The sequence below is a fragment of the Aspergillus welwitschiae genome (genome assembly GCF_003344945.1).
Source record: "Aspergillus welwitschiae strain CBS 139.54b unplaced genomic scaffold BDQ94scaffold_45, whole genome shotgun sequence".
Lineage (NCBI taxonomy): Eukaryota > Fungi > Ascomycota > Eurotiomycetes > Eurotiales > Aspergillaceae > Aspergillus > Aspergillus welwitschiae.
This window is the reverse complement of record NW_020798739.1, coordinates 232,823-255,150: the sequence shown is the minus strand read 5'-3', so window position 1 is coordinate 255,150 and position 22,328 is coordinate 232,823. Positions and strand designations below refer to the sequence as shown.

General features: G+C 51.0%; 9 protein-coding genes and 1 non-coding gene across 10 annotated transcripts; 5 read left to right on the top strand and 5 right to left on the bottom strand.

Annotated features, from left to right (window-relative positions):
* The first annotated feature begins 101 nt into the window (after positions 1 to 101).
* Positions 102 to 3,299, top strand: BDQ94DRAFT_152086 (putative Rho GTPase activator (Bem2)). Its single transcript, XM_026767888.1, has 5 exons — positions 102 to 182; positions 282 to 945; positions 1,004 to 1,673; positions 1,729 to 1,823; positions 1,881 to 3,299. Exons 2-5 carry the CDS (start codon positions 408 to 410, stop codon positions 2,585 to 2,587), a joined length of 2,010 nt encoding a protein of 669 aa, XP_026621524.1. The 5' UTR covers positions 102 to 182; positions 282 to 407; the 3' UTR covers positions 2,588 to 3,299.
* A 2-nt stretch (positions 3,300 to 3,301) lies between these two features.
* On the bottom strand, positions 3,302 to 4,552 carry BDQ94DRAFT_152085 (ribosome biogenesis protein RRS1). Its single transcript, XM_026767887.1, has 2 exons — positions 4,412 to 4,552; positions 3,302 to 4,299 (listed from the first exon to the last, which is right to left on the bottom strand). Exons 1-2 carry the CDS (start codon positions 4,447 to 4,449, stop codon positions 3,699 to 3,701), a joined length of 639 nt encoding a protein of 212 aa, XP_026621523.1. The 5' UTR covers positions 4,450 to 4,552; the 3' UTR covers positions 3,302 to 3,698.
* Positions 4,553 to 4,755: 203 nt separating this feature from the next.
* On the top strand, positions 4,756 to 6,980 carry BDQ94DRAFT_152084 (mitochondrial 37S ribosomal protein mS29). Its single transcript, XM_026767886.1, has 2 exons — positions 4,756 to 5,486; positions 5,542 to 6,980. The coding sequence occupies exons 1-2, from the start codon at positions 4,856 to 4,858 to the stop codon at positions 6,426 to 6,428; spliced, it is 1,518 nt and encodes a 505-aa protein (XP_026621522.1). The 5' UTR covers positions 4,756 to 4,855; the 3' UTR covers positions 6,429 to 6,980.
* Positions 6,981 to 7,069: 89 nt separating this feature from the next.
* BDQ94DRAFT_183531 (uncharacterized protein) lies at positions 7,070 to 9,532 on the bottom strand (the record flags this gene model as incomplete). Its single annotated transcript, XM_026774442.1, has 1 exon — positions 7,070 to 9,532. One exon carries the CDS (start codon positions 9,530 to 9,532, stop codon positions 7,070 to 7,072), a length of 2,463 nt encoding a protein of 820 aa, XP_026621521.1.
* A 1,216-nt stretch (positions 9,533 to 10,748) lies between these two features.
* Positions 10,749 to 14,578, top strand: BDQ94DRAFT_162843 (uncharacterized protein; the record flags this gene model as incomplete). Its single annotated transcript, XM_026769621.1, has 2 exons — positions 10,749 to 11,105; positions 11,183 to 14,578. The coding sequence occupies 2 exons, from the start codon at positions 10,749 to 10,751 to the stop codon at positions 14,576 to 14,578; spliced, it is 3,753 nt and encodes a 1,250-aa protein (XP_026621520.1).
* Positions 14,579 to 14,979: 401 nt separating this feature from the next.
* Positions 14,980 to 15,933, bottom strand: BDQ94DRAFT_152078 (uncharacterized protein). Its single transcript, XM_026767885.1, has 2 exons — positions 15,248 to 15,933; positions 14,980 to 15,170 (listed from the first exon to the last, which is right to left on the bottom strand). The coding sequence occupies exon 1, from the start codon at positions 15,720 to 15,722 to the stop codon at positions 15,465 to 15,467; it is 258 nt and encodes an 85-aa protein (XP_026621519.1). The 5' UTR covers positions 15,723 to 15,933; the 3' UTR covers positions 14,980 to 15,170; positions 15,248 to 15,464.
* Positions 15,934 to 16,833: 900 nt separating this feature from the next.
* Positions 16,834 to 18,498, top strand: BDQ94DRAFT_183525 (uncharacterized protein; the record flags this gene model as incomplete). The annotated part of the gene is made up of 2 exons (XM_026774441.1): positions 16,834 to 17,241; positions 17,316 to 18,498. The coding sequence occupies 2 exons, from the start codon at positions 16,834 to 16,836 to the stop codon at positions 18,291 to 18,293; spliced, it is 1,386 nt and encodes a 461-aa protein (XP_026621518.1). The 3' UTR covers positions 18,294 to 18,498.
* Positions 18,499 to 19,263: 765 nt separating this feature from the next.
* Positions 19,264 to 19,476, bottom strand: BDQ94DRAFT_152077 (uncharacterized protein; the record flags this gene model as incomplete). The annotated part of the gene is made up of 1 exon (XM_026767884.1): positions 19,264 to 19,476. The coding sequence occupies exon 1, from the start codon at positions 19,427 to 19,429 to the stop codon at positions 19,265 to 19,267; it is 165 nt and encodes a 54-aa protein (XP_026621517.1). The 5' UTR covers positions 19,430 to 19,476.
* Positions 19,477 to 19,809: 333 nt separating this feature from the next.
* On the top strand, positions 19,810 to 19,881 carry BDQ94DRAFT_t237. Its single transcript has one exon. It is a non-coding gene; the product is annotated as a tRNA-Arg (tRNA).
* Positions 19,882 to 20,105: 224 nt separating this feature from the next.
* On the bottom strand, positions 20,106 to 22,304 carry BDQ94DRAFT_152076 (zinc-dependent alcohol dehydrogenase). Its single transcript, XM_026767883.1, has 4 exons — positions 21,385 to 22,304; positions 21,248 to 21,296; positions 21,041 to 21,197; positions 20,106 to 20,975 (listed from the first exon to the last, which is right to left on the bottom strand). Exons 1-4 carry the CDS (start codon positions 21,693 to 21,695, stop codon positions 20,206 to 20,208), a joined length of 1,287 nt encoding a protein of 428 aa, XP_026621516.1. The 5' UTR covers positions 21,696 to 22,304; the 3' UTR covers positions 20,106 to 20,205.
* Between the last annotated feature and the right edge of the window lie 24 nt (positions 22,305 to 22,328).

Here is a 22,328-nt window from a genome sequence, read left to right as displayed (position 1 = left end):
GTGCTCCGCGAGTCCACCATATCCGGAAATATTGGCCAAGGCTGGTCCGGTTCCAATCATTTCCTTATCAGAATTCATACACCTACTCAAATATCGGGTATTCGCATTTCTTTTGCCAAGGGAGCGCTAGGATATTTATGCTCCCCGAGACCAATTCTGCGTGGCTCTCTATTTGAAAAGGAGTAAGTTCTAGAATCAGGAGCTTTGCCGGGAGCCGAATCATATCCAAATTTAGCACAATTCATGAAACCTTATGGATGCTAACCTGTTTTCGCCGCTAGGCCCTTTTTCATCGTCCACTTGGTGTCGCAGCCGATCCTTGACGTACTATCATTTTTCCTCAGCCCAGACCGTGTTCCCGGTTCAGCTATTCAGGGTCACCTGCTGACCCGCGATTGACACTTACGATGCCATCGAGACAGTCCACTGTTCCGAATTTAGATCTAAGCACTTCCACTCTGCAGGCGGATGCGAAGATCTCGTCTCCACTGACGCCCGGTGCCCAAAGCTCCGAGGGGCCAAGTCCCCTGACACCCCGTTCCCCCAAGTCATCATCGAGCTCGCCCTTTTTCAAAGGGGCCACTATCAGACCCGTCACACAAGATTCGAACAGCAAGTCGAGCAGCCCTACATTCCCAGCGGCCTCTCCGGGTATTGCTCCTGCGGAACCAGCTACTCCGGGTATCACGGCTATACCCCAGTATCCTCCTTCCCCGAAAGACACCCCTAAGCACACGCGTGATCAGTCACGCTCTTTCTTTGCGAACCTCAAAGCACCAAAGTCATCACATAGGGCCCAACGGTCGGATAGCTCAGGGAATTCGGGCGAAAAGCCCAAGAGCCGCGGCAGTTCCAGGGACCGCAAAACCCAGATCTCAACGAAATTTTACGAATCGACTCCTGATCTGCCAGGTGCTATTGAGCGAGCAACTCAAGAAGAGAGTCGTAAGTGAATCCGACCAGCCATAGGTCTGTTTCAGGCATTGACAAGCCCATTCAATAGGTGGTGACCGCGCTGAGGAGAAGTGTCCCCAACCAACAGAGGTGAAGAAAGTGGGCACGGAATCGGAGGCCTTCAACCTAGCCAAGAAGAATAAGCCGCGCTTCGCAAATCTCCTCTCTCGCTCCCGCTCGATTAGGCTGGACGACTCCTCTATGAACAGGATAGCGAATCGGCGCCCATCTACCAGCCTGATGAGGCTCGAAGAAAACACCCGCAGGGAGGTGCAAGAGCCCCCGAAGTCTGCCTCACGTCATGAGCGCGGAATCAAAACAGCGGGGAATCCTACGGCTCGCAGTTATACCGCCGACCGTCCCACGGAATATCACAACGGTCACATGCGTAAAGATAAATACTATGCGGGATCGATGGTTCCCTCCGCCTCACTAAGTCAGGTGTCAGGCGCATCTGCTGCGCTATTCAATAACCTCAAACAATCATCAAGTGGTGCCGCTGATCGTATCGGCAAGGCTGGGAAGGGTTTTTTCGGCAAGATTACCAGAAGCGGGAGCACGAATGAGCGGGAGCTCGTGAATGACGACAATTATGTTTGCTCAGTCATCAATCTGCCACTGATACAGCAGGCAAGACGGACTCGTATCGCAAAGCGACTTGAAGATTGTCGAGACAAAACCGAGTTCTGGATGCCTGCTCTACCTTACCGCTGCGTCGAGTAAGACAAATCACGAACCTGTATGTCTGAAATAGATGTGCTAACGACGTGCTAGCTACCTCAATTTCAAGGGGTGTGAGGAAGAGGGACTCTACCGAGTCCCGGGAAGTGGGAAAGAGGTGAAGCATTGGCAAAGACGTTTCGATACAGGTACCTTTCTTTTGCAAACCCTGGTTCTCTCACATCGAGTCTGACGTTTCCATACAGAACTTGACATCAACCTTTTCGATGTGCCAGACCTTTACGATATCAACACTATTGGCTCGATGTTCAAGGCTTGGCTTCGTGAATTGCCAGATGAGCTCTTCCCCAAGGAGACACAAGCCTTAATTGCTGAGAAATGCGAGGGTGCGACGACTGCGCCACAAATGCTGAAAGATGAACTTTCCAAATTGCCGCCTTATAACTATTACCTTCTTTTTGCCATCACTTGCCACCTCAACCTCCTGCACTCCTATGTCGACCAGAACAAAATGGACTACCGCAACCTTTGCATTTGCTTCCAGCCTTGCATGAAAATTGATGCATTCTGCTTCCACTTCCTGGTCTGCGACTGGAAGAACTGCTGGCAAGGCTGCTGGACAGAGAAAGAATACCTTCAGATTGAGAAGGAATTGGATGAAAAGGAAAAGGCGGCCCAGGAGAAGGATGAGGCAGTCCACGATTGTCAGCAAGTTCAACAACCTCAACAAAGCCAGCAAAGCCAGCAACCCCAGCATCCTTATCAAGCTCCACAGAGCGACGAAAGAGCTGTTTCTTCCGGTAGTAGCCAACTAGGACAGGAAGAAGAGCCACCGCGTCCCGAAGTACCGAAGAACCGCAAACAAAAACCAAAGAACATTGAGACCTCACATACGAGAAGCATATCACAGCTTCCCGAACTCGGCCCCCCACTGTCCCCGATACAGATCTAAACAACATCCTCTATAGAGTTTTCACCAGCGATATTCCATTACGCTGGTATCCACCAACATCCCATTTCCTTGCCCGACTAGGCTGGCCTACATGCTCGAAATCCTACTTCACCATGCGTAAGGCCTGGGACTGGATCCGCAGGTTGTGCATGATGACGAATTATATCTTTCGATTGTGACCCGGCTCATACACCATTTCCCCATATCTTGCTCTAGACGTTGGCGCATACATGAATCTTCAGCTTTCCATCTTTATGCCTTAACCAATTTGGTTTCGCGACGATTTTCCAGCTATATCGGGCCACCATCAGACTGCATGCCTGGCGCCTTGGAGTCGGTTCAGTTCAGGCCTACATGATGCTTTGACTTTTTGTTGTACAAATCTTTCTCTTCGTCTTCTCTTTCTGTCTTTGCTCAATCCCATTTTCACTTCATGGCACCGTTGGCGACATAATTCCTTTCTAGCCTTTTCTTGTTCTTTTTTTCTTGGAATCATCAAACGCATGTATTTCCTTATCTCCATTTTTACCGGCTTATTCATCTATTGATTCCCCACTTGAGCTGTGTTACGGTGCGTTTCCCTCGAATTTGGCGACTCATGACACATTTTTGGTCCTTGCTTTGTACTATTTCTCAATTCTTCGGCGTATATTGGTACATAGCTGTAAGATAGACCAATAACAGGCGATGCATCAATAAAGAAACAAACTTGGAATTGGAAGGCTGGATGGTCTATTTGTATTTGAGTATAGAGGCGTATCTACAAGTGAACAAGTAGTACATGTGAAGTCGAGCATTAGCCCCAGTTATGGTGCGGACCCCATAGAAGATCAAGAAACAAGACAAATACTTAAAGGGGTAGTAAAATGTGATATTGCTTTTAGAGCCCGGCGAGACGAACAAGTCCCAAACCAAAGGCAACATTGACAGACATCCAAGCCCAGCGACTCCAAACCGAACGCCTTAACATTTGAGCCCCAGTGAAAGAACGAAAAATTAAAACCAAGGCAAGATCCGCAGAAACTTGTTATACGGCCTCGACTCTTGACAAAAATCGTTATCAGACACAACAACAACACACACAGCACATAATACACATCATCAGTATATTTTAACCACCACCCGACTTCCTGTTCTTGCGCTCATTCGCTCTCATTTTCCTCTCGTTGCGGCGTATCCTGTCTTTGCGTTCGGCGCGAGATAGTCCACGGATCGAGCTTCCCTTAGCGGCCGCCTCTTCTTCCTTCTTCCAATCCTTCTCGTTCACCTCAACAAGCCATTCATCATCGGACTTGTTCTTGCCCTTGTAACCCCAGCGAGGAACCCACTCGCCCTTCTCTTCATCGTACACCAACTTCTTGCGACGCTCCTTATCGGCCAATGCTGCGCCAGGCCTGCTGCTGTATTTGCCAATACCCTTCTTGCGGGCGAACAGCTCCCACTTGGTCGGGGGCTTGGGGGTGGGAAGAGGCTTGAAGCGCGGGAGGACAGTGGAGGGAGACGGGAGAGTCAGGAGAACACCCTGTTGGGAGGAGGTGATGGGGCAGGTGGTCAGGAGCTGGTTGAGAAGAGACTGGGTGCCATCCCGGGCTGTGGCCTTGAGACTGACGTCCAAGGGCTCGGAGCGGGAGATCTCGAGAGGGTTGGGATCGTTCGCAAGCAGATGACCGAGGTCGAATGTGTATGGGGTAGGCTTAGAGACTGTCACGGGCCTAATAGTATCATCATTGAGGAATCAGTATGTGTGTTTGTTCAGGTTTAACGGAGTTTGTATAGATAGATGATAATCTTTCCCCACGCAAATGGGGGGTGGATTCGACTTACAGTCTCTCCGGCTTGGGCTTGGAGTCGGTAGACGCCATTTTGAACTTTTGATCGCGCAACTGGCGAACAAGATACTCTGGGGGTTGAGGTTGAGAGTATCACACAGGGACTCCAAAAAAGACTGGAGAACTGGGCGCAAAGGAAACAAGTGATTTGACCGATCGGGTAAAGAGGAAAAAAAAAGTTCGGGAGATGAAATCGCCATGCTGCTTTTAGCCATATCACACCGCCTTCATTTCCAGCGGCACTGGAACTAGTCCAAAAGAGGCAAGGGAGGAGGAATCTGAGTCGAGGCTCCAAAATGTGCTCCGAATTTCAATCCATTCCATGTCTTTGGGCGACTCCTCCGCGCAAACCTCCGCTCCCACCCCCCATCCCCGCCGCAATTAATCCCAATTGACCGATTAGAACGCTGGCCACAGCGCCAGTGTGTCCCGCAGCGCGATGGTTTCCTCCTTCTGCTGGAGCTGCCTTACGCGGCTTCCTACCGCACCCCGAGCTATCCTCCCGCCGACATTAACAGCACAGCGAGTAGCAGCATTCCACTCGTCAACGCCGCTCCTTGCGGGAGCTAAGAAGAAGGGCGATTTACCGGTTGCCAAGTACCGTCAAGCCAAATCCGCCAAAATGAAGAAGAAGAAGCCTGTTGAGAAGACGCGTCCTCCGGCTGTCGGAGAACGCAGAGCGCTCCGCAAACGCATCGTCCTCAGCAACCCTAACGCTCTTGAAATCGAAGGCATGCAGGACCTCTCTGCAGAAAACATGGTGGATGCGCGCCTTCGTGGCTCCATTCTGGGTCTTCCTGTGCCCATGCTCGATCAATTGAGGGCTGTTCAGGCCTTCAAGCCCAAGCAGGGCTGGTCCATATTCCGTCGGCCGGGAACGGTGGTGAGGCGCGAGACGCTCGAGCTGGGAAGGCTCATCGACGGTATCTCCGCTGAGGAGGGTGAGAACAAGGGAAAGGTCGTCAGGAAGATCCTTACCGGTGTGAAGGGCTCCGGAAAGTCGGTCCACATGCTGCAGGCCATGTCTATGGCTTTCACCAAGGAATGGGTTGTTATCACGGTTCCTGAAGGTGAGATCCGTCACGAGTGCTGCATCTACGCAAAGGATATTAACAACCTCCTTAGCCCAGGACCTCGTCATTGCCAACACCGCCTACGCACCCCTCTCCGATGAGAACCCGAACGTCTATGTCCAGAACGATGCCACCGCCGCTCTCCTGTCTCGCACGGTCACCGCAAACCAGAAGGTTCTGTCCAAGTTGACCGTCTCCCAGCCCCATCCCACCCTGAAGACGGCCGTCAAGCCCGGCATGACCCTCGAGGCTCTCGCCAAGCCCGGTATCCAGGACCCCGCTGTGGCATGGAACGTCTTCCAGGCCCTTTGGACCGAACTCACCGCTACCGCCCCGGCCGCCGGCTTCGAGAAGGGCTTCAAGCCCCGTCCTCCCATGCTCGTGACCCTGGACAACCTGGCCCACTGGATGAAGGAGACCAAGTACAACAGCATTGACTGCAAGCCCATCCACGCCCACGACCTCGTCTTCGTCCAGCACTTCCTCTCCCTCCTGAAGCCCAGCACCGAGGCAGCAAAGCCCTCCCTCCCTAACGGCGGTGTCATCCTCTACGCCACCTCCGGCTCCAACAGCCCCACCATCTACGGCTTCGAAATCGCCCTCCAGCAGCTCGCTGCCCGCCAGGCCGGCGTCAAGCCCTCCTCTCCGGAATTCCCTCAACCCGACCCCTACCTCAACGCTGACAAGCGCGTCCTCGCCGTCTTCAACGACTCCGCTTCTTCCAAGTCCCCCGCCCCCAAGGACGGCTCTCTCGAGCTTCAGACCATCGGCGGTCTCACTAGGGACGAAGCTCAGGGCTTCATGGAATACTTCGCTCGCAGCGGTCTCCTCCGTGAGAACATCACCGACGCCTGGGTTGGCGAGAAGTGGAGTCTGGCTGGTGGTGGCGTTATCGGTGAGCTCGAGAAGCTCGGTAGACGGCTAAGAGTCATTGCTTAAATGAGCCTGCTTACACCCCCCCATGGCGTGCTTTAGAACTCTGTATGTGTATGTAAAGATTATACTGGCTTGCCATGTTGCTTTTTCATTTGGTTGTCTTCTATCTCCCCATTTCTACTTCCGTCCTGCTGTGCCATTGGATGGATTCGAGACATCTCTGTATTGTATTTTATCCTACTATGTTCATTTTGGGCTTCTTGCGCGTTGTCTTCGTATCTCTGTTCTGTTCTGTCTGTATGCATATAATGAAATCTCGAAAATATGTGCTACTCTTTTCCCCCGGGGTCTCTTGGCTGTCCAAGTGTTTTACCCGTCCCAGGTTGTTCTGTTTTCTTTCTCGGCTCTTCTTTCTCCTTTCTCAATTTATAGTAAGGCCTTTCACGAAAGCGTGCATAGCATGTGCGTATAACATTCTAACAAGAGGTGGGAAGACAATTGATAGTAATGAAATTGAAATGCCACTGCCCAATGCGGAGACAACAATCAAAACATAACAGACCAAATACCAGGTAAACGGACCAATTCGAAGAGTAGCGGAATGGCCAACAGGCCAAACATCAGCTGTGACATAGCCTGTATACATTGATGATTAAATAGAAACAAAACAGATTGTATCATCAAGCTCCTATTCGCATTCTTTGTCATGATCGTTTCCCTTTCTTTCCTATTGCTTGCTTGTTTTTTGCTGGTGCTGGTGGAGGCACATATTCTGCATCAAGATGAGGTCCGCCACAGTTGCAAGGTCTTCCGAGAGCACGCTCCAAAATGCTAGTGGAGACGCCCGTATCGAGAGGGTAAAAATACGGGATGCGAATCTCATCACCTTTCTTGATGTCTTTGAATGACCACAGAATCATCAGATTAGGGTTCTCGTCACCGTAGGGGGCCCAGCTGGCGTTGAAATTGGTACGACACGCATGATTGAAAAGACTGTGCCCAGGATATAAATATAGCTTGGGGAAAGAGGGATCAAAGTACGGTAAATCCTCGATCTTCAGCTCGTCTTCCCATTTTGGAAAGGTTTTATGCTTGATTATCGTCGTGTGTTTGAAACGGTCACTCCTACAGGGAATGGCGTTGACGGTGAGCTTCCTCAGAACCAGTTGAATAACCCAAGTGTCGAAGCTGAGGTCGCGGAAGATGTCGACGCCGAGTTGTAAGAGGATATTGAAGGGAATATGGACATTGGCAGTCAAGCTAAAGGGAAAACTTCGATTGGTCCAATTTCGGGGGCCTTCAAGAGCAACAAGTTCGTCGATTTCGTGTGCCATGAGGTTGGGATCGTGGGTTTCTCTTCGGTGAAGGGTGATGTCAAATATTTCACGCAGGAGGAGACTCAGTAAAGTTGACTGTGTTTCACACGAGTACTTGTAACAAGGACGTTCTTCGGAGTCCAGAACCTTTATGGGCCGCATGGCGTCGTGTAGCCATGCCCAGTCTTCACCACAGACTTGAAAGTGATACCGTGCTTGAGCATTCTCGGCGCAAGTTGGATCACTATCATTTGGCGCAGGGCAGAATAGAATGGGGACTGGCTGTGTGATACATTTGCATGCTTCGCGGGAATTCCCTTGTTCAAATTCACGAGCGTGCTTTTCGAACTGCCCGCCGGGCAGGCCTCTTTGGCAGTTGTCACATCTTAATTCTAACCCTCTGATTGGCAGCTTTGGCAGCTCGAGGTGACCTCTGATGGGGGGATTTTCGACAAAAATGATCTCGTTCTTCGTAATATCTTCTGTTGCAATCACTTTCAGTTGCGTGTTGCTTGGATCGTCGCTGACGGCAATCTTGCATTTCTTCCAAGGGATGCTTTCATTCTGGGTGATAAAGATATCTGTCGCCTTATCCGTAAAGGCGACTGCAGCACGATCGATGTCGTCTGCGTCATGGGGATATATCCGGTCTCCTGGGGCGTTCCCAGCTCGTGATTCATGGTAATAGTAATCAGTGTTTTCCTTGGTCGTCTTGGCTTTGGCAGCAACGCCTTCCATGACCCTTCTGCGCTCTTGGAATGGCATCAAGTCCCGGTCCACATTTATCATCCTTGCTCTAAGAAGACGTTCCTTTGTTTTATAGTCGTCCCAACACTGGAGCGCCATGAGACTAAGAGCGAGAACGTGCTGGGTGGCCTTCCGAATAGTGGGTGTGAAAAAATTAACCCCATTGAACCTGCGAAGTAATGTAGCTTCCGCGGATAGGTTACCCGTGATAGAATCTCGGGGTTGAACCATGATATGCTGCTCCAGAGCGTGGCATATCCGCGTATAGAGTCCATGTTGAAGACTCCGCCGGTGTGTATCATAAAGCACGTCACAGAGATATTCCGCTCGATAAGCATCCCCGATAGCAAGGTCAAAAAACGCCTGTTGGTAATGGCAGTAAGCCCGGCTCAGCCAATAAGCTGGGTTATATGGGCTGGCAAGAATAGCACAAGTGTACATATCCAGTGCTCCTATGCCATCATCGTCGGTAATCTCGATAGCGTACTTCCGCGCGTTATCTCTTTGGATACCCCAATGTGACAGATCACTTCGAGGCAAGGCGCGGTATTGATGATACACTTGGCGTTTATAGTCCTGAAGTCGCCGGCGTAATACGGGAACCGTGCCTTCGGTTGAGAGGCTCCGGCTCTCAAGGGCGGCTCTTAGCTGGAGGGCCTTCATATCCCTGATAAGCTGCCCATCCACCTCGTTAAGACCTTCCGTGGTATCCCCAAGATCGAGACCCTGCCCTTCGAAGATGTCGTTGAATGACCAGACCCTGTTATTCAGCCCGGCATTGGTCCATTCCCTTTGCCAATTTGTGGGGTTGACTGGCATTAGGAATCTTTCGTTGTGCATCAAGTGGTCATAGACATTTCTTGCGAGTGCATGTGCTGCAGGATTATCATCCGCGCCCCTGGGCCGGGTATAACGGGGCTGCTCTCCCAGGCTGTCACCAAGTACAGTATCCGGAAGTGACCAGAAACGATGCGCGATCCTTGCATCTTCTATGCTCACATGCGGTGCCCATTTTGTTTGATCAAAGAGATCAGGTTTGGGGGGAAAGGCAAATGGGTCATCGCCATCGTCATCGTCATCGTCATCGTATGGACGTTTGGACATGATTCTGACAGCCGAAACACCTAACCAAGTTTTCGAGAAGTGGTTCGCAGTAGATTGGATAAGTGTCCAGGCGAGTCTCTTCAATATTGTACTAATACAAGTACTGCTGAGTAACCAAGGATATCGCTCCTAGTGTGTGCTGCTTTCAGTTGTCTTGCAAGGGAGGGAGAACGCAGAAAGCTGGGAAATGAAGGGATACTCGGGGCAAATAATGCAAAGGAAGAAGAAGTCGGGCTTTATAACGCGAGCTTGTTTGACCGAATCTCTTTAAACACCTTCTTTGAGAGGTTATAAATAGAAGAGGAAATATCCGCCTGATGAAAGATGCCCACAAAGAGGGGGTTGTTCCACAGGGTCATAAGTTCTTTGTACTACCCAAGTCAGAGGGAGAAGTACTATCAGCATATTGTGATCGTGGACATTGCTTTGAGGGCGTTGATAATAAATGGTTCAGGGCATTTTGTTCACAGGGTGAGTGTAGACGCTAGAACTATAGGAGAGTATCTTATAGTAGGGTATTATATCCCCACCGGAATGATTGATGATATGAGTAGTAATAAATATAGTAGTACTATCGCTGAACAGGATGATCTGTTGTGGTGTCATCAGTGTACTTATCTAGGTTAACAGGCAATGGTGGCTATTATTCAAGCAACCCAGAATTAACACCGTCGAGCATTCTAATGATATAGATAGTATACCTAAGTTGCTAGAGGTGCTGGTGGACACTGGGATCATGGCTGTTCATGATGGTGGAGCAAGTGCGGGAAAACCAAAGTAGTAGCGGCGTCACTGAATGGTGGATATAAATGGATCGTGGCAGAGCTGATGGCATCCATTGGATTGAAATTTAGCGACTCGGCAACTGCAAGCGTGAAGCTCTGCTGATCCTGACTTTCCCCAGAACTGTAACATATTTATTATCACTTGCATGATTGAGAAAGAGGGAAAAGGGAAGAGGGAAGGAAAATAAGGAAAGAAAGAGTGAGAGAAAAGCGAGAAAGACAAGGCGCAAAGAGTAACTTTGGCTGTCAGAAGGACCTTTCCGGTCAGCCGATCTGCCTCGTGGCCTGCCTTATGGTGGTCGCTTGAGGTTATCATCCCTCCTCCTCCTCCTCTTCATTCTCTCCTTAAAAGAGTTACCAGGAGAAGACGGCTTTGCGGAAGGCGTTTTCTTTCCTGTCTCATTTCTTCCTTTTTTGCGACCAGCATCAAGATGTATGGGTCGCAATCCGGTCACCAAAGTTCGGCTCCTCCACAGCCCGAATGGCGTCTGCCTTCCAGCACGCAGCAACCAGCTTCATCTCGCCATCATCCTCCGCAACCATCATGGCGAGCTTCTTCCCCGCCGCCTCCGCCGCCTCCTCCGCGAACAACAACAACAACAACATCCTCATCATCCCCGTTCAACCCCACCGTCTACGGTCAAATTTCCAATCCTACCTCAACGGTCAATAATTATCCGGGTACAAGCGTATCCCCCGTTTCTGCCGTTGCGGGCTCCGAAACCACTTCATGGGGAGTGAAGTACAATAGGCACCAACTTCATGCGCAGTCGCCCCCACCACTACCCGTGAGTGTTGTTGAACGCTTATTGATCTACCCCCTGATGGGTTCGCAATTTTCTGACGAGTATATAAACCCAATTAGCCGCGGCCTTCAAGCACGGCGCAATCACCACAGGCGCAGTCTCCAGTTGTGAGCCCGCTAGACCCAAATAAACCTTTACCAGCTGCCCCAGGCTGGGCGACCCAGTCGGCGGATAATACATCCTACCAGCAGTGGCCGTCGAATCCTTCATATGCTCCCCAGCAATCTGTCAGCGCTTCGTCGTTACAGCCTCCACCACCGCCTCCGGCTATATCCACTGGTTACCAGAGCTCAAGTGCCCAGCAGAGCAACCCATGGCAGCAGCCACCTGCGGTTCCTCCTCCTCCCTATTCGGGTGTTCCCCTGGGTCAGTATCAAGATTCCTCAGTGCAGCAGCCAGCGACCTTGCCAAGCAACCAACAAATCACCGGCCACAATGCGCCTAACCCGGCCATTCCCCAAGCCCCAAGCCCCAAGCCAAGCACTGGTTTGCATTATGAGAGTCAGCCACTACCCGGGCCCCCACAGGCTCCCGTGGCTGCGACTCTGAGTCCAACACATGGAACACCGCCCGTCGTTCCTCCACCGGTGCCTCCCAAGACCAGCCCCATCACTGTCCCGACTAGCGCTTCTGTCCTGGCCACTGGCGGTCCTTCGGACTGGGAGCACCTATCTCCCATTCCAGGAAGCATCGATGATTTAGGTGCATTTGGTTCCCGGCCCCAGGATGGGTCCTCTTCAGAGCCACTGTCGCAGGTGTCTCAGAGTCGCCCTCCAAATATCGGAGAGCCTGTAAGAAAGGATGAATCCGTGAGCCCCATTACGCCCCCGAACAATGCACCCCAAATGACAAGTCAGACTGAAGGCCCTTTGGCTAGTCAGACCGTGGTAAGGGGTGATCCACACCAACCAGTCAGGATGGGTAGTACTGGATCTGTTTCTAGTGATATCTCCACCTCTGAAACCCCTGAGAGCATTGACGGCATCATTGAAGCTTGGAATCGACCTATCTCCTCGCAACCATCAGCTGAGCAGAATCCTCAGAGCTCAGCGTCTGGGGTCAGGGCAGGGATCTTGCCTCCTTCGCGGAAGCAGAGCCCCATTGGGACCCCGACGCCTAGACAGGAATCGATAATTCCTCGAAAGCAAGTTCGGTCTGGGTCGAGCTCAGTGGAGTCGAGCAGCGTCACTAACGGCCCAACTACGGACAAACGGACAATCCTCCCTGCCTTTGTACCACTTGATCCGTACGATGATTTGGATCCCTGGTCCAAATCCTCGTTGGAACGTTACGTTGCAATGCTACGAAAGGAGGCAGTGGCTGATTCCGATGCGGAGCGTTATAATATATTCACAGCTTTCATGGCTAAGGAGACCAAATTACGAGAGATCCTATTCAACATTGAGCCTGAATCGACGCGTTTGGGTGAGAATCCTAAAGAGAGTTCGCGGCAACCAACGCCCACTCTACGCGCATCGACCAGTGTGTCTAATGATGACGCGGATTCCGGTCTGATCCCAGTCGAAACCGAAGGCGGCCATGTGGTCTCGACTACTGACGATGCCGACTCGGAAGATGGAAGCTACAGTCCTGGAGGGCGTCCCATTCTTCCCAGAATACAGACACCTGGCGCAACGAAGTTACAGAGGTCTGCCTCGCATACAGTGAGCAATAAATACAACACTGATCACGTTGCTCATGCTACGTCATCACGGGCGACATCAGTGCCACCCTCCATGCTCGGTGATGCCCGACAGGAACATGCCTTGCCCCCTCTGACTACCAATCCTCCACAGCCGATTTATATCCCATTTCGCTATACTGAAGGCCCTCAGCGGGGCTCTGATGTGCTTGTGTTTGATCGGCCTGCATATCAAGCCTATTCCGACCTGCGGCAGGCGTCAGCTGAGAGTGGGCGGGTAATGTCAAATGCTCCAGCACCTGCTCCCGGAGAAAGACCGGATTCAGCAGTGCCCTCGCGTCGGAATGAACATGATGAAACGTTCATTGGGCTGATAAGGGAGAAGAGCGTTGCCTACCGAAAGAGAGCACCCCGGAAAACATCCTCTCCGCCACCACTGCCGGCTGCTCTCAGACATGGGAAACCAGCTGGTCCAGTTGACGACTTGCGGTCAATGGCTTCGTCACCGCTGTCTAAACAATCAGAAAGCTCGTGGAACATGACGACTAGGAAGGATCTGGAGAATTACTCTAGTGACTTCTCGTACATCAGGGAGGCGGTAAAGTCTTGGGAAATTTCCAGCAAATCGCGCAGAGAGCAACTGGATAAGGAGCGGATCCACCGCCAGGAAGTGTCGGAGAAGCGAATTGATGCGCTCTTTAATGGGAAAGAGATTGGCTATGCCGATATCAACGTGCTGGAGGAGGAGTTCCGTCAGAAAGAGGCTCGCGCCCAGCTAGACGAAGAAAGACAGGAGTTGGACAAGTTTGTCGCCGAAGTGTTCGAACCTTTGGATCAACGTTTGAAAGAAGAAATAGCTGCTCTTCAGGCGCTCTACGAAGCCGCGCTTGCTCAACTTGATCATGAAAATGGACGGACCAAGTCTGCGACCACTGATAGGTACAATTTGTCGCACACAATGAGGACGGTGAATGAGATTTATCGCAAACTCGAGCTACGCTACCAGAAACGTCTCGAAATTGCTTTGGATAGGGAGCGCCGGCGGAAGAAGGCTGAGAGGCGACCTCTTGTTTTCATGGGCGACTCCGTAGCCCTGAAAGGCGTGGATCAAGAATTCGACCAGATGGAGAAACGGAACATCCTCGAGGCGGCTAGAGAGCGAGATAATAGAGCTAACCGACTGATGGACTCGTTTGATGATGCCATCATGCACGGGTTGGGTGAAAACCAGAGCCTCCTTGACGAAGTTGCCGCGAAGGTGGCCAAAGTCGATACCGCGACCATTCGCTCGTCTGGGCTGCCAGAGTCCGAGGTGGAACAGTTGCTGAAATCAGTATATAACCTGATCGAGTCTTTGCGTAAAGACTCTGAGTCCATCTTGCACAATTTCAATATGGCTGATTCGGTACTCAATGATGCTGATTACAGTGTTTCTGTGGCCGAGGCGCGTTATTCAGACGCCGATGCCGATGTTTTCCGCCGACTCGATGATGAAAAGAGGAAGGAAGACACGAAAATCCAAACGGATCTGAAGACCAAACTCGAGAGTATCAGGTCTGGTCCTGCAAATATAGTTACTAGCATAAACGGCCTTCTGGAGTCTCTAGGCAAGCCTCCTATCATTGATCAAACTGGTCCTTCATCACAGATGCCAGCCGATACACCTGCCTCAGTATCGCAGCATCTCCCTGCTGAAATTGCACCACAAAAACCCCAGGAAGATCCAGAGCATCAGGAAAGGCTCCGGAAAGCATTGGAGAATGCGAAAAGGAGAAACGCAGCGCGGGTGAACACTGAAATAAGCCGCCCTTGAAGGATAGCCATTGACTACTTTCTGCCAGACAGGCATTTGATGACATGACGAATTTCATATTTTGACTCTAGTAGACAACGGTAGAGTCTCTTAATTTCTAGTTTTAACTTTCTTTCTCCGCCCTATTCCCTGTCTCAGTCGTTCTCCATCTGATCAATAGTATAGGCCTGTTCAGGCTTTACGAGTTCATTGTTACATAAGCTACGTAGGATCAAAAGAGAGATCGAGAGTATATGATATATTGTCTCATTGCTGTCTGTATTGGAATTCTTGAAGGAAGAGAAAAGACGAAGAAAAAAGTCGGCGTTGGAAAGGAGGCTCTTGCTGTCAGTGGTCACGGGTCCAGCTCCCCACAAGACAACTCGCACTCACTTTCGGTCAAAACACCAAATATTTTCGATCACGCAGGAATTACAGCCACATTGCGCTCCTGCACTGAATGGCTCATATTCTCCTGGCGCTATTTGTTTATATGACGGTTTTGAAACAGCAATCCCTCGTTCAGCGCTAACTGAGGAGTGACCGAGCACCTTTGGCTGTGACCCTCGAGCTTCTCTTTGGCGCCGTCAGGGTTCGACTCCACCGTGTTAAGATAAGCATACCATAATATGGTGATTAATGAGTAATTCTTCGTGAATACTTCGGAGCTGATTAGCCCGGTGAGTGCAGAAGTTTCAAGCTCATCAAACAGGGACCCAGTTTACGGAGCCCAAGGCATGCACTATGGGAAATACCGGAGCTCCCAGAGTCAGAGACCCCATTGTTACGTTATCGGCAGGAGAATTCAAGCAATGATACACACCAGAATTTACGAATGCTAGCCAGTCTTGCGATGACATGGAAGGTAGCCACGGTAAGGGGACAGGTGGAAGCACCGCACACAGCCTCAGGGTGGCTCCTCTCTTCGATCCAGTGGTACAGGCTTGCACTGCACTGAATGTCGCAATCTAGTCCAGCTCGGAGTCTCCGGTGGTCGCAGAGGGAAGGAAGAGATAGGCGTCCCGAGTGTGTGGTCGAGAGAGGGGCGCCTATTATTCCCTTCCCGCAAACTCTCTACAAGCGAATCGTGGGTCGAATTCACCCACCGTGGAAATCTATTGTATCTGAAGACCAAGATCCTGAGGCAGCGCCGCTTGTGCCACATGGAGAGAACCTCTAATCAGGCTGCATAATGCCGCAGAGGTGGTACAAGAGAGATTGCGGCGCATCACGAAATCCGGTACCCTTACTTGCGGCCTAAGGCGGATTCGACAAATTGGAACCCGCGGCCCAGAAGTCTCCCTCGGACTCAAGTACGAGGCTGAGTAAGGGAAATCCCTATCTTTCGACCATTTGATGGCGTAGAAATGCAGTGCCACAAGATGCATATGTACCACAAGGAATGATAATCGATAGTATAATTTTCACCATAGGAAATCCTGCATTGGATACAAACAATATGCTGGCAAGGTGTGAAGAGGAGTTGCGCAGCTTGCGGCAACACAATCCGAAGCCAGTGCTTCGACCGCGTATCCCTTTTCCTAGCGGTTGCCGCCTGACATTGGAGCCTGTGCCAACTGATCAAGTACCTGCTGCAACGGTGCAGATTGTCAAGGGCCTGTGCAGTATTCCTCCGACACTTTTAACTATGTTTACAGGCTAGTTGGATGTGCCAACTCGGCTGCACATTATGATTCGTACACATAAGTGCGCATGATCGCCGTCTGGCTCTTACTATGGTTCAGCCGGGAGGATCCTGTGATTTCATGGTTCTCCTGCCGCTACTTCTAATCCTATAGCTACTCGAACTCTCTCTCCCAGCATCCGACGCAGCTTGTAGTAGGCCTACATCTGTGGCGCAGAATCCTCATGTCTCCTGTGCCAAGTGGGTAGGCGTTAACCGGACACACTAACCGCAGATTGGGGGGGGATCCAGATCATTGTGGAACGTGTATGCTTGGATATATCCAAACGATGGCTCATTTACTCTTTATGCGGCAAAGTCGGGGCCACTGACGGTGATTCTGAAGGCTTAGTGGTGAGTCAAAATACCAACAGTAGTTCATATGGAAGCTTCCATTGTCTCTTTGGTCGCTGTGGCAGAGGCGATTGCGGCAAGCTTGGAGCAGTTGCTGGTACAATGTACCCGCTTCCTTCCTTGGTTCGGAACAAACTCTATATAAACTGACCGGTCTCGCCGTTGGAGGCCAACGAATACAAATCCTAGCCAGGGGACACTCAAGCCACAAGTAAAATCTATTGTCATATAACACTCAATGTCTGCTCCCACCAAACAATTTCACGGCCTTTCAATAACCGGTGATATGTCGACGACACGCTCCCAGCCCGAGAAAGAGCCACACACAGACGATAGCGACAGCAGCGAGCTCCTGAGAAGCGAAAGTGAGGAGAGTCATGCTGAGGAGGGGGATTCAGCTGCCTCTTCGTCCGTACGAGGAAAGTCAGGGATCACCTATGATCTCGCCAGGCTTGACTCCGACACCGAAGCCAGGGCTCTCGTTGGGCTAACGAGTCAGTTCAAGGTAGTCAGCTGCTGTACGACACGAACAGGGTTTGATTTCCAATTCATTGAGCAGCCCCGAGTTCATCTCGGTCCAGAAGGGTATACGTGCACCTGCTCGACCTTCTCAGGCAGGCCCAACGTGGCCTGCCAGCACATTTTTGTGAGCAACCTCATGCCCCCACCTCGAGTAAAATTTTCCTCTCTCTCTTCCGGTTTCCTAACACTCAGTGAAAGTGGCTTCTTGATCAGCTTCATGGTTGCTTCATCCCTCAACCTCCTCCCTCCGACATTCTTCTGTCGAGCGATGGACGTCTTCCAAACTTTGGTCGCGTTGAACAACTGCTGGATGGCAAGCTGGAGACCATTGCGGATCAGCTGAGTTGGCAATATGTTCGCTCCGAAGCCGAAGGTGGGATGAGCCGGCAGGACATAGTCCGGGACATCTTGTCGGCCTTTAGTACGGTGATACTGCCTGAGGAGTTTCGTCTCGATCTTCTTGATGATGCAGGACAGTCGCGTACCCCTGAGCAGTGTGTTGTACAGGGAGACTTTGAAGCCACAATGTTTCGGCTCGCCGTGCACGACGACGGAGTATATTCCAGCCTATGCAAGGCGATGCCCATTGCAGCATGCGCCGTGATCTTCTTTGACAAAGTGCATCAAAGGCTGCGGAAGCTACTAGCAGACTTCGACCGCTATTGCCTGATGGGGCAGGCTTCAAATAAGGCTGGAGGAATGGACGTGGAGACTGTCATTCTGGAAATTCAAGAGAACGTCGAGCGCGTCCGGGAAAACATCATCGCTCGAGCACCGCATGGTATGGAAGGGGCTGCGAAGACCCTGGTCACATTGCTGGAGGATATCTGCGGCCGTAATAAGGATGCGCTGGAGGGGAACGAAAGTGGTCGAGTGACATTCCACGGGGAGGATGAGGATCAACGCAATCTCTTTCACCAGCTTATTGGCAAGGCCGATGAAACTGGTGAATTTTTTATCCTCGATGCCTTAGAGCATGTACCAGCTATGGCTCTTCACCAATTCGTGGGCAGGTTGAAAGCTATTCTACACCGGATTGAAGTGGACCGAGCACCCAAAGCCTATATACTGAGACTCGATGCGTTGATACGTGCTGCGGAGTCACCTATTGCCAATGCAGGTCAAAAGCGACCGTCTTCATCTACAAGTCGGGGCTACAGCAAACGCACACGGTGAGGAATCTCAGGGTTTCATTCCCCTACTTTGGAGTGAATTACCAGTAAATTCTGTTATTGCATGGTTTGGGCGGCTTTGTCATTGATACGCACTATACACCACTGTTTGCATTGCGAAGCGCGAGACTGTTTCAATTTGATTAACCTGATAGATAAGCTACAACAATTCTCTTGGTCCTACTATACAGCTAGCCTGGCACCGGTCCTCTACCCATGACGTGATGATAGCTTTTCCCTTTTGCCTCTTAAGCTTCTGCGTTGTCCCTTTTGCAAGGGAATAGCACCGCCACGGGCTACCACGGTACTTGTCCAACTTTGTTAGCGGGATGTGACACAAGCACCAAAGCAGCTCCCAGACAGTCCCATGGTTGCATTCGTACCAGAGGAATGTGTCCTGGCATGATCACCCAACCTTATTACCACTTACTGCGTGCTTCAGGACCCGAGGGAACGGTTCAAATTCCGAACGGCCGCCCCAGGACCAAGGTTATCATCCCTAAACCGGCCATTAAGCAAGGGACAACAGCCTGGTTTTCCCTCGCACCCAACTACCCATTCCAAATCTACTCTTTTTCTGGTATCATTGAATCGCTGGGTCGGTTTCCCCGAAGCAAAGCGCCCTTTCAAAATTTTGTTCATGACGTCGGCCGTGAGTTCTGGCAGGTAGACCAATGAGGTTCTCCCGGATAAAGTTTCACATGTCCTACTATTTCACTCTGTACATACCCATGTCTGAGTGAGACCCTCTTTACCAGCTGCTCGGTACTCTGGCCCGTGGACTTGGTACTTAGTAGTGGTCGTTGTTGGGCAGAAATTGCGAAGTAGTACGTAGCTATGAAGTTATCTACCATCAAAATGCAGCATTGAGGAACTGTTTTGAGTAATTGATCCCTTCTTTCAGAGTCGTGCTCTAATTCCCCCGAATGAGCTCATTAATCGCTATAGTTACTGAACAATTCTCCGACCTTTCCCCTAATCAATACCCTTTCTCCATTTCCAGTCTCTTAAACTTCTTGGCAGTGCGCACACAAGAAGGAAGCCGACGTATGCCACCACCACCACCTCCGTCCTAGCACTAGTTACCACTACAAGTAGATAAACTTCAATAGATACTACCCTGCAGATCCTCCGTAACATCCCTATCCTCTTATTTATCGCCCAGAAGGTGGGCCAAGCAATTCAATTCCCCGCAATCTGTGAACAAAGAAAAAAACGAGAACAGTCTCATTTCTACCTAAAAGGTATCAAATACACAGAATTAGGTCGACAATTTTGCCACTAAAACCACCATTTACTTACTACCACAGCAAAACACCCCCACACCGCCCGACCGGCAGATCCTACCGAGCCTCGTCCCGGAAATAAGCGGATTTAGGAAGAAGACATACAGGCCTGGGAGGATTGTTGCGACCTGTGCCACCAAAGCGTGTCATGCGTGTCCCATGTGTGTGTGTGTGGGGGTTGAGTGGTTAAATTTGGCTTATGTGGGCAAAAATGTGACGCTATTTTCAACAATTGGCCGGCTGGCCCAATGGTAAGGCGCTTGACTACGGATCAAGAGATTGCAGGTTCGAGTCCTGCGTCGGTCATTCTTTTTTGCTTTCTTTTTTTCCCTTTCATGGTATCTTTCGTTGTCTTGTCTTTTGGACTGTTTCGTGAATTCTTTCTTATTGAGAGTTTAGGTTGGTTAACTTCAGTTGTTGCATAGCAAGCAGTCTATGTGTCTCTTTGTGAGATTTTTTGTTGTCGGTCTTTCGTCTCTGATCACGAAATGTCTATTTGTTTTACTAGTCTTAAAATGGTGTTTCCTTTGAGTGCATTCATTCATCGTGTTTGTTAAATATACTTAAAACTTCCATTGAACCAGCTAACTCCGAAAATAGACCAACACCAAGCCACAGACATCGATCACATTAAGACAAATCGAGAACAACCCTCCCCTGCAACTTCCCCTGGCTCATCTCCTCGAAAACGCCGGTCAAAGCATCCATCTTCTCCGTCCGGAAATGGGCCTTGATGATTCCCCTCGCCGCGAAATCCAGTGTCTCGATCGCATCTCTCTGTGTCCCGACCGCCGATCCGGTAATGGTATAATGCTGAGCGATCATCTTCCCAGGAAACGCGGTCGCAATAGGTTGCGGTGCGTTCTCAGGGATCCCCACGCACACGAGGGTACCGTTGAAGCGCAGGAATGGTACTGCCTGGGCATAGGCTGCGTTGGCTGCGGTGCATACGATGACGGCGTGAGCTCCCAGGCCACCGGCTAGGGATTTGACATGGCTGGCGATGGCTTGGCCCTTGTCGTCGGAGGGGAACTTGGTGATGTCGACGAAGTGCTCAGCTCCGGAGGCCTTCACTAGTTCTTCTTTGCTGCCGTGGTCGACTCCAATCACTCGGAATCCCATGCCTTTGCTGGCGAGTTGCACGGCTATATGGCCTAGGCCGCCTCCAGCGCCGGAGATCACAACCCATTGCCCTGGTCGGGCGTTGCTGCGCTTCAGGGCCGCGTAGACGGTCACGCCGGCGCAGAGCATCGGCGCAGCTTCGTCTGATGCGAGGCCGTCTGGGATCGGTGTCACGTAGTTGGCGGGGCCTAGGGCGTATTGCTGGAATGTACCGGGGGTGTAGTATCCGGAAACCTTCTGCTTAAAGCAGATTCCGTCGGCGCCCGCCTGGCATGGTTCTGGTAGTTGGAAACGTCAATATGGCCTGCTCGCGATTATGGGGCTAAGATAACTGGATGCGTACCGCAAGTCTTGCATACGCTAGAAACCCATTTGATTCCAACCCGGTCACCGATCTTCAGGCCTGAAGACTCGGCTCCAGGGCCTAGCTTGACAATCTTACCGACACCTTCGTGGCCGCCAATCTGACCTGGCTGTGTGGGATAGGGTAGAGATCTCCACTGGACGAGTTAGGAGGGTGCTTGAGCCAGAGGTAGGTCTATATACTTACGGTGTTGGTCATTACTCCAAGATCGGAATGACAGACGCCTGAATGGGTTCTACAGAAAGCCATTAGTCCGATGGATACACTCGGCAACTGGATGGATTTTGTCCAGTCAATCGGGGCTAGAAGGTCACACCACATACAGATTGATCAAGACCTCGCCCGTACCCGGCTCGGGCACATCTATCTCTACGACCTTGGTGGAGACAGTGCCGGGCTGGTCATAGATGGCAGCCTTCTGCTTTGCAGGAATTTCCGGTACAGCTGTACTGCCATTGGCATTATCAATAGGCCCAGTCATCTTCGAAGTGTACTGATATCTTCGGTGTTGGACGGAGAGGAAGGAGGGCCGATGAAGAGTGCGAGGAGCGAGACTCAGAAGCTGCAGATCAAGGAAGCAGCCTCTCTTTATCACTGCGGGACCCAGCCGACGCGCTAAAGGGACTGGGATCATCCTGATGGATCATTGTTGAGACGGGCCAAGAAAGGCGTATCCCATGCTGGTGTGGATAGTTGATTCAAAGAAGCATTAGAGGTCGTATGTAGCCGTAACCGAGGCACAAGCTGGAGGCGAGTCACATCGTCATTCACCGAACCCCTCTTTTTCCTCGCATACAGAGCACGCTTGATTTGCCAAGTGCCAGTGAAATGAGAAGCCAGTTCAACGGAATTCCGGATATCACCCCCGCCATTACCTAGGTATCATTTGAAAGAACCCCGCATTCGAAGTCAGATTGTGTCCGTTGCGGAGTGTGATTGGCGAGGAGTGACGGACAGCCCCAAAATTGTGGTTCAGTCGTGGAGTTTAGGGAGAACACAAAACTGAGGACAAGCCCAGAGCAATCTACCCCGGTATATAAAGCTGCCACTGTAGCTGCCGAAGGTCCTCAGTAATTGCCAAGGGATCTAGCCAATGTGAGAGGGAAGCAGAGGGCGAGAGAGAGTAGAGTGAAAGAAGATTGGTCGTGATGTGCATTATGGACTGCCAGCGCTCGGGCTAATGCATCCCCGATCATCATCCCCTCGCCTGCTGACTCGAATTGCATGATGGCCACCAGAGCTGGATCACTACTTCCCCTCCTTTGAT

Bases quoted from the DNA above. Each gene is read 5' to 3' on its own strand.
- BDQ94DRAFT_152085 (XM_026767887.1), bottom strand. From the start codon at position 4,449: ATGGCGTCTACCGACTCCAAGCCCAAGCCGGAGAGACT. The intron at 4,300-4,411 runs GTAAGTCGAATC...TGATACTATTAG, and splicing joins AAGCCCAAGCCGGAGAGACT to GCCCGTGACAGTCTCTAAGC.
- BDQ94DRAFT_152078 (XM_026767885.1), bottom strand. From the start codon at position 15,722: ATGTGGCACAAGCGGCGCTGCCTCAGGATCTTGGTCTTCAGATACAAT.
- BDQ94DRAFT_152086 (XM_026767888.1), top strand. From the start codon at position 408: ATGCCATCGAGACAGTCCACTGTTCCGAATTTAGATCTAAGCACTTCC. The intron at 946-1,003 runs GTAAGTGAATCC...CCCATTCAATAG, and splicing joins AGCAACTCAAGAAGAGAGTC to GTGGTGACCGCGCTGAGGAG. The intron at 1,824-1,880 runs GTACCTTTCTTT...GTTTCCATACAG, and splicing joins GCAAAGACGTTTCGATACAG to AACTTGACATCAACCTTTTC.
- BDQ94DRAFT_152076 (XM_026767883.1), bottom strand. From the start codon at position 21,695: ATGATCCCAGTCCCTTTAGCGCGTCGGCTGGGTCCCGCAGTGATAAAG. The intron at 21,198-21,247 runs GTAAGTATATAG...TAACTCGTCCAG, and splicing joins TTGGAGTAATGACCAACACC to TGGAGATCTCTACCCTATCC. The intron at 20,976-21,040 runs GTACGCATCCAG...TCCAACTACCAG, and splicing joins TAGCGTATGCAAGACTTGCG to AACCATGCCAGGCGGGCGCC.
- BDQ94DRAFT_152084 (XM_026767886.1), top strand. From the start codon at position 4,856: ATGGTTTCCTCCTTCTGCTGGAGCTGCCTTACGCGGCTTCCTACCGCA. The intron at 5,487-5,541 runs GTGAGATCCGTC...CAACCTCCTTAG, and splicing joins TGTTATCACGGTTCCTGAAG to CCCAGGACCTCGTCATTGCC.